At 35.6% G+C, this 11,626-nt stretch overlaps 1 protein-coding gene across 3 annotated transcripts in view; it reads left to right on the forward strand.

The window, feature by feature from the left end:
* MCTP1 (multiple C2 domains, transmembrane 1) overlaps nucleotides 1-11,626 on the forward strand; it is a 435,421-nt gene extending 423,795 nt beyond the window's left edge. For all 3 annotated transcript variants that reach the window (XM_004678130.2, XM_012721941.1, XM_012721942.1), the window contains 3 exons: nucleotides 3,312-3,421; nucleotides 8,405-8,502; nucleotides 9,594-11,626. In XM_004678130.2, the coding sequence (XP_004678187.1) occupies nucleotides 3,312-3,421; nucleotides 8,405-8,502; nucleotides 9,594-9,665 (280 nt within the window). In that variant the 3' untranslated portion in view covers nucleotides 9,666-11,626. The remainder of the gene's footprint in view (nucleotides 1-3,311; nucleotides 3,422-8,404; nucleotides 8,503-9,593) is intronic.

Here is an 11,626-nt window from a genome sequence, read left to right on the forward strand (position 1 = left end):
TAGTTGTGTCTTATTTCAAATTTTACTTGCTAGGTTTACCCTAAAACTAACAGGTTAATTACAAAAATGAGATTATTTATAAGAATTATCAGTAGAAAGAAAAAAAAATTAATCCCCAAACTAGAAAAGTAGTGGAAGTTGGTCTGTGTGATGATTATTAAATTGTATATTTAGGAGTGTCGCTACACATCCACAAACAGAGAAGCTTACATTTCCCTCATTTCCTAGACCTGCTCATTGTTTATTATTCATAACCAAAAGCACATTGCAGAGCTGGATCCTTGGGCACATACAGAATTTGAAAGGAGTAAATTATTTAAACTAAAGGTGTGAGTCATTCATCCAGTGCTTTTCATGTTTCAAGGGATAATGTATTTTATTTTGTATAATTTTTTGTTTAATACATTTCCACATATGCATAGGTGCTGAGTTTCCACTTTCCTAGATCATATTAGAACAGCCTCCCTCTCACTCCCAAATGTGCATCTAAGCAACATTCAGTTTCAGACTTTTGCAAGCAGATGCCCACAACTTTTCTCTTCCCTCTTCCTCTCTGTGTTATTTCCACTTCGAAGAATGCTCCCTTTCCCTCTGCCCTGTGTCCACTGAAGCAAAGCGTGAAGCCCTAAACAGCACATTTCCTGACTGTGTGTTGTCCCTCCTTTGAGGCACACTGTGTAGTGATGCCTGACAGGAGCATCTTATTTATAGCAGTAGACCATGGGTCAGCTCTGCCCAGACTTGTGAATAGCTGAGAAAAAGTCTTTGTAAAACTGGATGGTAGGAGATCTTAGCCAGGTAGCTGGCTAGAAAACGTCATACCAGTTGAAGGATATTACCCTGGCTGGAGATCAGCCTGCTGAAATGCTAGGTTTCACAGAATTTCCCAAATTTCTACTATTGGTAGAGTTATAAGTTTAGGTATAGGCATAGTAGAAATAGAGCTACAGTCTAGGCTGAGGTAGAAGAACATGGATCCTGTGCCATGTTCCTGTAACTTTCATCTTTTCTGCCCAATAATCATCTGAATACTTAAAAAGAATAATTCCAGATGAGAGGATACATCTGTCCAGAAAGCAGATTCAGTATCAATTTTTAAGTCCAAAGTGAAATCTCTATACTTACCACATCTTGTTACTCACTAATCATTCCAGAACTTTCTTGAATTGCATCTTTTTGGGGGAGGGAAAATCAAAATCTAGATTTAGATTCCATAATGTAGTGTGGAAATAGAAAAGGGTAGCTTTTGTTTTTTTCCCCTTGACATTAGCTATGGTGATAAGAATCCTCTGCCACTTATCCTTCCAAGCGGGATAAAGGGAACACAGGGAGCCCTGAAGTGAAGCTGCCCACAACTAGAATTTCCAGGGTGAAGAGCCAGTGCCCTCACAGATGGAGCAGTGTGATGGATGGCTATGAGCTGAGTCACAGGAAAGCAAGCAAACCCTCAGCCTTCTGTTCTCTCTACAAGCAGCAGAAAGAAGGGAGGCACCGGTGCCCATACAGGAGGAAAGGCATAGTCTTTAGCTGGTGGCAGTAACAGGACACTCATAGGAGAAAAAAGAAACAAAGATCCAAATGCCAGAAAAGTCAGACACAGACACCAAGAGTCATGGGAAACACTACAAGCAGATAGAGCCAACGTGGGCTCTTCTATAGGAAAAGACATTTTTAGGCAACAGTTGATTCAGCGGGATATAAAAAGCCAACATCTACCACAAAACTAAGGGATAACTCAGTTGTGTTCTGCAGAGTACACACACAGTATAGGAAGAAAATCTCTTAATGATCATCCTGTACTTGATCAAAAACTACACCGAATAAACCCAGCTCAAGTGACTATCACATACATAGCGGGACACGAGAAGAGAAAGAAAACACTAACATATAGTCACATCACATATAACTTCACATTTTTTTGAAGTTGTTAGAGCCCTGCTCACTGCCCTTAAGCCACACTTCTCACTGCCAGGGTTGATAAGCTCTAATGTCATTACTTCAATCACGTAGACCTGTTGCCATCACTACTATATCCCTTGGTAAATTAAAACCTATCTTGATTTTATAAAGCCATAAAGAGTTTCACACATCTAAAGTCACATAGAAGACTCCAAGTTTTGAGCACAGATCTTCTGCCTTAACTCTTTTCATTAAACGCGGCTGAAGAGTGATTCAACAGGATGTGTGAGGCTAACCTCGAGGCTGCCTGTGATGGTTCCCTATTTTCTCTATAATTTTGTGACTCTCACTTAGAAACTGCTGGAGATGCCCTACAGAATTTCTACACAAAGCTTTATACTATGATAGTCTTTCCATGTTCTGTTTCCCTCATTCTTTACATTATCTTTTTTTGCCTTCTCTTTTTCCTTCCTTTCCCACTAATTTCCTTCTCATCTTTTTGCTGCCTTTTGGGGGCTTTCTCTCCCCCCACCCCCAAATTATTGTTCCCTTTCTGTTTTTTGTGCTGATACCTCGCTGTTGGTACCCTGGCTCCTCTGACCCTCCATGCCATCAATCCCGGCCACACAGGAGCATTACATACACACCCGTCAGTGTTGCCACACACCACTTTCCCAGTTTACATGCTCTTTTTACAGTTTTCCAACAAATCTACCACAAGCCACGCCCAAATTTGACAAACATAATATAGGGCGGCTAGTAAGTAATGCTGACTTTATTTCTGAATTATCTAAGCATTTGTGAGAAGGGTAAGGATAGTAGTTATATCCTTACAAGGTGAACTGTCCTGTTCCCCCTCCTGACTTCTAGTTCTATTTAAACATAGCTGAAGTAGGAAGTGTGTATTCCTCTCAGGAATTCTAAAGTTCAGAGATTTATACAATGTGTAAGATTTACACCTGTAGATAATTGCTGGAAACATCTTATTTCCAGTGTTGGGGGGTACCCAGTGGAGAATTGATGAAAGAATGGTAGGTCCAGAGATACTTTCCTCTTAGGAAAATTTAGTTATAACAAGATCAGTTACCTGTTTTAGAAGTAGAAAATCAAATATTAAAAAAGAACTTATTTACCATCTGAGGATTCACCCAAACACTGCAACAGCCCTAGAGCATGCAGTCACCTGGCCTAACCTGAGAGAGGTGATGGCAAGGCCCTTTACCTCCATGTTGAGCAAATTGTGACTAACCTGTATCCTCTGATAACTCCTACCTTTGGCTTCTACCCCAGAAGGTAATGCAGTCTTGCTAGATCTCAGTTAAGATTTTGAGTTACAATCACTTTTCTTGTAATCTGTGTCTGAAAAAAATAGGCAAGCGCTCAGACTACTGATATGTTAATTTCTCCTTTAGTACTTTCAACTGGACTGTCCCCTTCCTAAGCTGGCTGGCCATCGTAGCCTTTTGTATGTTCACAATCATCCTGTACTTCATTCCATTGAGATACATTGTCCTTGTCTGGGGTAAGTAAAGGCTTTTCTTTCTTTTTTTAAAAACTGTCTCAGCTGCTAAAAACAAACTATTTTTAAGGAATGAATTATACTGTCTGTTGTTCCCTATATTTATGGTCATGAAACTACTCCATGATGAAAAGAGACAGGTCAGTTAAAAATCACAACAGTATAAAGATTTAGGTCTACCTGCAAAATGCATTTTTCTTATCTGGCACCATAGGCTCCATCATACTATAAACATGCAGTTGTGTAGCTTCTTCATATATCAAAGTGGAGCTTTGTCTAGATATCACTCTGATTTATTTTCACCACTTTTACGTAAACAGAGACATTTCGATCCATATGGTGCATTTAGGACAATATGCTTTCGTGCTGTGGTGCTTTATCTTGTGGAAGTATCTGTAAACATGGTGCTGTATATAGCCACCTGTTTAAGAGGTCACCTTTCAGATGTAGGAAAAGGATCCTTGGCTTGATATGTTGCTTAGGAAAACAGAAACCTGCTTTATGTGTACTAAACAAAAATGCAGCTGCAAAACCCACTTCAAAATGATATTTTTAATGCTTTTATGCAGCACATCAACAGTTCCTATTCAGACTCCACTTAAGTGATAATTTGCTCAACATTCTTCATAGGTTTGGGTTTTTTCCTTATCTGACAAAATTCTTGGTTTGGAACATTCAATTTTCAGCGTCTAGCCTAGATTAACTAATATATAAACCTATGATGCTAATGAGATATATATATATATATATATATATATATATATATATAAAAACAAGATTGGGTAGAATTCTCAACTTGCCCCTGGCCTGCATACACTTAAGATTGCTAAACTTATATGAAATGCAGAGAACTGAAATGAGTCATAACTCCAGAAAACACTTGTATCTGTGGAAAGCAAAAAGATCAAAGGGTATGCTTTGTTCTTTTAAAAATATTTTAAGGAAATATTCTGTCTGATGATCTCAGCTTTAACTTTCCTATCTTCTCTTATTTATTATTTCATTGCCTTATGTTGTCATCTCTACAGCAAGCCCTCTTACCCCTTATCATTAGTATCACTACCTTTACATCTTGGGACAGAAATGATTTCATTTTCTCTTTTTAATGTCTGCATTTTAAAGAAACAGTTACAACTGAGACACTAAGTTTCAAGTGAGACAGCATTTTCACTAAACAAGAGAAGAGGCATATCCATCATGTTCTTGCTTCCCTATTGTATGTTCAAGCCCCATCCTTCATTCCTTCCTCCGATATTTAAAACAGATGCTGCTTTATTGAAGGAATTAGGGCAGGGTGTTAGTTGTGCCAGTTTATGACCTCTAACCTGCCGAGGGTCAGCCTGCCATCTCAGTTATGATAGGAGGGGACCTATGGTTTTGTCCCCCCCCCCATTCTGAGAAACTAGAGTCTGTGGCAAACATCTGGCCACGTAACCTGGCGTGGCCCCACGGGCTAGCTGTCTTAAATGTAATTTCTAGAGAATGTGTTTGGGCCTCTTGTTTCATCAAATAAAACAATACAGGAACAGTATTCCTTTAGTGGTAGGTGATTGCTGAAATATTAACTAGAAATTTAAGACATGGATCTCACATGGGGAAAGAGGAACCAAAATCATGATTGCAGTTTATTCTGCTGAACTCTCTGAAAGAAGAACCAAGATGCTGCCAGTTATGGCCCAGTTTTTACAGTCTGTCAATTTCATATAAAGCTGTTCATTTGTTTTTAGTGTAAATATGTTTGGTAATTTAAGTGCAGTATAAATTTAAAAAAATAGATTTAACTCATTGGAATTATAGCATGTAGTATGTAAAGTTATATTTTATATATTACTTTGACATTTCTATCTCCCTTTGAGTTCCTACAATAGCTCTAATTTCACCCATATTTTCCCCACATCCACATTAGTTTTTCAGGTAGTGTAGAGGAATTCACTGTTTAGTATGGGAAGAGATGGCTCATCCATATGGTTCTTGATCATTTTAATCCAAAAGTGATGCAAGCAAGTCAATCATGGCAGCATCTTTTGCAAGCATTGAATTTACATTTATTGTAATTTGAAAGGAAAATTGGATTCTAAAAATCTCAGTGTTAGAGATATAAAAATGGAAACCTTCTTTCTTGTGGTGAGGTCTTCCAAGATTCACTTCCTTAGCAACTTTCTAATGTGCAAGTATACTATTTAGTATTATCACATTATATTCTCAGGATTTACATCATAACTGGAATCACACCTTTGACCCCTTTTACCTGCTTCCCTCCTACTATCCTCTGCTGCTGTTAGTCACCAATCTCTTCTCTGTATCTAATTACATGCATATCCCAAGTTTATTTTATTCATTCATCTTTTGGTGGAGACTCAAGTTGTTTTCATGCCTTGGCCTTTGTAAATAATGCCGCAATGACTATGGGGCACATAGTCTTTTCAAATTACTGTGTTCACTTCCTTTGAGTAAAACCCAAAAGTGAAACACCTGTATCATATGCTAGTTCTATTTTTAAATTTTTTGAAGGCATTCCACATTGTCTTCTATGGAATTGCACCACATTTATATTTCCACCAGCAATGAACAAGGGTTCCCTTTCTGTACATCCTCAACACTTGTTTCTTGATTTCTTGATCTAAGCCATTTTTCCAGGTATCTCATTAAGGTTTGACTCACATACAGTTAATAATTTTGATGCTGCAATCTTTTCCTGTTCCCATTGACTGTTTATAGGTATTTTTTTTGAAAAACATCTATTCGGATCCTCTGCTCATTGTTCTATTGGATTATTTTTGCTATTGAGTAATATGAACTCTTATATTCTAATATTTTGTGTATTTGTCTCTTATTTTTGTTTTCATTCTGGTGTCAGATCCAAACAAAAATACCACTAAGACCCAAGAGCTTACCCACTATGTTTTCTGTTAGTAGTTTTATAGATTCAGGTCTTACTTTCCACTCTTCAATCTATTTTTTAGTTGATTTCTTTGCATGGTGCAAAGTAGTGGTCCACTCTTTTTGCAAGTCGAAGTCAAGTTTCCCAAACACAATTTTTTGAAGAGATTATCCTTTCATGGATGCTTTGTCAAAAATTCTTTGACTACACACACACACACACAGGCTTAGTTCTAACTCATCATCCTGTGGACTATTATTTTATATCAAGATCTTATTGCTTTGATAACTATAACTTTGCAATATGATTTGAAGTCAGGGAACATGATGCCTCTAAGTTTGCTCTTATTTTTCAAGATTACTTTGGCTATCTGGGTATCTGGGCTCTTTGTGGCTCCATACAAGTTTTAGTTTTTCTATTTCTGTTAAAAAGGGCACTGGAAATTTTTTGTTGACTCTTTAATACATGAGCATGAATATCTTTCTACATTTTTTGTGCTTTCTTCAATGCTTCTCATTAAATTCTTACAGTTTTCAGTGTATAATTCTTTCAATTCTTTGGTTATATTTATTGCTAGGGTGGTTTTCTTTAATTATATTTTTTTATTTTTTTACATCATTTTTCATTTTGTGCATTTTTCATCCCAGTTTTAATCCCCATGAGCTTTCCACAACTTGTGTGCCATCACCACAATTCAGTGCACTCTAGACTTTAGGGTTTTTTTTTTTTTCTTTAATGCACTCATAAATTGGATCATTTTCTCAATTTCTCTTTCTGATATTTTATTATAGAAATATAATAGCTTTTTATACTTTTTGCATCATGTAAACTAAATTTGTTTATCAGCTTTAACAGTATTTTTTTAGTAGAGGCTTTAGAGTTTTCTATGTATGAAACCATGCCACCTACAAATAGTGATAGTTTTATTACTTCTTTCTCAATCTGGAGGTATTTTCCTTTTTTCTTGCCTAAATTCTTGGGTAGGACTTCTAATACTGTGTTGAGTGAAAGTGGCAAGAATAAGCATCCTTTTGTTCCAGAAAAAAATTAAAATTAGAACTACTATATGATGCAAAGAAATTGAAAACACTTACTTAAAAATATATGTTTATCTTCATGGTTCCTGCAGTTGTATTATATTACTATAGTCAAGATATAGAACCAACCTAAGTATCCACTGACAGGTGAAAACATGAATATGACTGGGTGAGGTATATATACAATAGAATATTGTACAACCATACAAAATAAATCTTTAAAAAAGGTGATAAATGAAATAAATCTTGTCATCTGTAACACCATGAATGGACCTTGAGAAAATTATGCTAAGTGAAAAAAGTTAGACAAAGAAAGAGTAATACTGTATGATCTCACTTTTACATGAAATCTAAAAGCAAAAAACAAAACTAAGTTCACTGATACAGTAAAGAGATGGATGGTTAACAGCAGTGATGAGTTCAGATAAGTCAAAGAGATGAAGGGAATGTAGAGGCATATATTTCCTTATACAATAATAGGCAATGATATATTTTTTGCAAACTTGAAAAATTACTAAGGATAGGAAATTGACTCATCAACATTATATATAAATGTCATTATGCTGTACATCTGATACTAGTAAAATGTATGTTGATTATACTTAAAAAAATACAAGAAATGCATCATTACATGCTAAAAAATCCTAAAAAAAAGCCCAAACAGTTTTTATCCAAAATGTAGGGAGACAAGTTTCATTCAAAATATATATTCATAGATGAAAATTGAAGCATAGCTTCTATAACACCAATGAAAAAGCAAGTTATGTCATTGTTTATTCTTGCCAAATGCCTTTTGCTTCCCAAATAGAAAGCCTTTCCTGCTAGGAGGCAATCACTGAAGTAGAAGAGAAAAGTAACAGCCATTGGGTTGGGAAGGAGGGAAGAAGTAACAGAGGATAGGAGGAAAAAAGATGAAGAAGAGAGAGAAAACCGGGTTGACTGCTTCATTCAGTCAAGGACAAAAGCTGTTTAATTTAAATTTCAAATCACCAGAAACTTTTGCCAGAAATGTGTTTTCTATCATGTTAAACTTTGGAGATTTCATTTATATTTGATCTATCACTTCAGGCATCAATAAATTTACAAAAAAGCTTCGGAGTCCATATGCAATTGACAACAATGAACTACTTGACTTCCTTTCCAGAGTCCCTTCAGATGTACAAGTGGTAGGTAATTTCAGTGCCTTTACTAATGTTTTGGTGTACAGTAAGTGACATTGGGTTTTACCTTTTACATCCTTTCAATTCCAAAGTTTTTTGAAGAACCTGGTGAAGTCAATAGAAGTAGCAAATAATTGGGAACTTGGCCCACTATACAACTGAGGCTAACTATGGGGGAGGGTGAATATGGATGAAAGAAAGGTGGACATCATGGGTCTTAGGGGTGGGGGTGGTATGATAACAAACACCTGAAGAGGTTGGATCCTCTATTTCTGAATCATAGTGTTGTAAACCAAAGTTACTTCAAAAAAATGTTATAATGTGAAATAATAAATAGAACTTGTATAAAAATTGGGGACTGGAGAATGAAATGGGCATGCACAAAGAACCTACAAGGACTGTTAAGGACAGTCCTCCAACGAAGGAATTTCACCTGAGGGAAGGAAATAGGAATATTGGATGATGAAAGCAAAATTGTGTCAGTGGATATTTGAGAGAAAAACTTCATTGCATAATTTGCATGAACTAAGTGAACTTTAAAAGATGCATATTTTGGAAGTCACTGAGTGGGGATCAGTGACTGCTTTTTGAAGACTTAGGTACATATTAATCCTTTGAAATCCTTTGAGGTTAATGCCCATTAACCATAAACTATTTTCTGAGTAAAATGAGAAAATGCTTTTATGAAAATCTTGAAGCTATGTTACAGCAATACCGTTCCCTTCTGTTACATTTTTGATGGTATCAAACTTGAGTGGGCTGACTGGAGATTAAGTCTATATTAAACAATAAATTACAAAGAAATATTATCTGAACTTCTAAACTAAGTGGAATAGTTTTGTTTTTAATATAACTTGCTATAGACAGTGAAGAACCCAGCCCTTTACCCTTACCCAAGTTCCCATCAGGGACCTGGCGTAGAATCTGGCAGGATTTCCTTCTGACTCCTGCTCTATCATTCCATTGTTTTCTGCATCCCAGCTGCAGATCTCATACAGCTTCCAGAGAGAGCAGTTTTGTCCCCGAAGCATAGTCTCTCATTCCTTTGCCAGAAAGTGGCCACCTGACCAGTCTTTCTCTGAACTCTGTTTAAACAGGTGCAATACCAAGAACTGAAACCAGATCCTACTCATAGCCCATGTAAAAGGAAGAAAAACAATCTTGGCTAGCCAACTCCCAGCACTGAGCGGACCAGCATCTGTTTGGGAAGATAAAAGAAAAAGCCTTCAGCCTCAGCAGCAGTTCCTTTCTTTCTGCTTTTTATTTATTTTGCCTTTTTATCATGATTGAGGGAATTTGTAAATAGTGTACAAAGGCATATGTCTTTGAAAATATACTTCCATTGTACGGAATCAATTTGATAAAGGTTTAAGTTACTGCTGTGTGAAAAGCTTTGTTAGCTGTGGATAATAATACAATACATTGGAACAACAAATGTAAGAATGGTAGATACATACTGGAAGATACATACTTCTCTATTACATGTGGAAGAACCAGAATATTAGATTAAATGCTCACCTGTGCTCTGATTAAATTGACATAAAATGTGTCTATTTGATTTGAAAGGGTTTTTTTAATGTAATTTTTTTAATGTAAAAAGTAATCCATTACAGTTTTCTACATTTCAAAAGGGGAAGGAGGGGGACCCCAAAATTGAAAAGTGGATCAGATGCATTTCAATTTTACATAGATTCTGACACCAGATTCTGACATTCATTCCTGTTCAAATTATTTAGATATGACTAGGCTAATTTTAAGCTAATGAGTGAAGTTATATTCACCATCTCAAGAGATTTTTCCACAATCTGAAATCAACCCTGCAAAGAAAACTTTTAAAACAGTCTATCATTCCATCTAAAATCTTAAATTCTCTACAGAACTACACACAAATACTGCCAGATTTATAAATGATTGCCTGTATGAATTTTTCTACCTACCACTCTTGTAATTTATATACTAAATTAGAAAATTAGTTCAGTGCAGTTCACTTATCAAAAATACAATTAAATCCATATTCTTTTTGGTGTTAGATCATGTCACTGTGCATCTAAAAATATTTACTGCTCAAGTGCCCTCACATAAAAAATTATCTGCTCTCTCATTAGGATAGTGAAATGCTTTAATATATATTATGACTTTTGTTATTAGTGTGAATTTTAACATAGAGAGAATGAAGTGTGCTAAGTCATATGCCAGTGTTTCATCACATTATTTTATGGAAAAAGTAATCATTCTTGGTAATATGAATGCATGAGAATCTATTTTGCAAAATAAACTGCTTATGGGAAGGGGGAATTTGCCTTCAAATATCTTACCACAGAATCTATACTTAAAAATTACATTCCTAAGACTCTTATGGTAGTTTTTGTACCTAACTCCCTACTATATCAAGGGGGTATACCTCTGGAGTGAGAGATACTCTAGTGAGAATGTCCCTGATTTGGTAAGGAATTGAGCTTGGTTGAAAATGCTGCAGACAATGTTTTGCACTAATTTATTATAGACCAGGGGTGGGGTAGGGTGATGGTGGAGGTTATGCTGGAAAATGTAGAAAGCCAAAAGCAAGAAATATATATTTACTCTAAAAAAGACTTAAAAACTATTACAATTTATTAAAAATAAATTTAATCTCATCAGAGCTGATTTTTAAAGTATTTTTTATTTTAAAGCTATGTTGTTAAATACTGTTTCTTATGACAGAACTCTTTTGACCTGTTTATATACTATGCTTGAAAGAATGTCAATGAAATTCCTTTCTACAGAAAGGCTTCAACCTCAATATGCTCTGTATTTAGTGGATCATGTTTATAATGACATGCTTACATCTGCATACCATCACTATCTGTTGCTAACACACAATATTCCATGATGTTGATGTTATTATAGAAAGTTTATTGATGGGATAAGTTAACTTTCAAATATACCTTGTATGAGTTTTATGTTCTCTGCTGACATGTCTACTCAAATGTCTACAATCCTGATGTTCTACAATCTCAGATGTACTTAGTGGATAATAACCATTAACAGATGACTTTCTTCTGTTTGCTTCATTCTATCAAATTTCAGATGTTCAGTTCAATGGTAATGTTGACTATACATTCACTACATTAAATAAAAACCATCTTTTCTA

This window comes from Condylura cristata, unplaced genomic scaffold (assembly GCF_000260355.1).
Source record: "Condylura cristata isolate star-nosed mole 26May11 unplaced genomic scaffold, ConCri1.0 scaffold00007, whole genome shotgun sequence".
Taxonomy (NCBI): domain Eukaryota; kingdom Metazoa; phylum Chordata; class Mammalia; order Eulipotyphla; family Talpidae; genus Condylura; species Condylura cristata.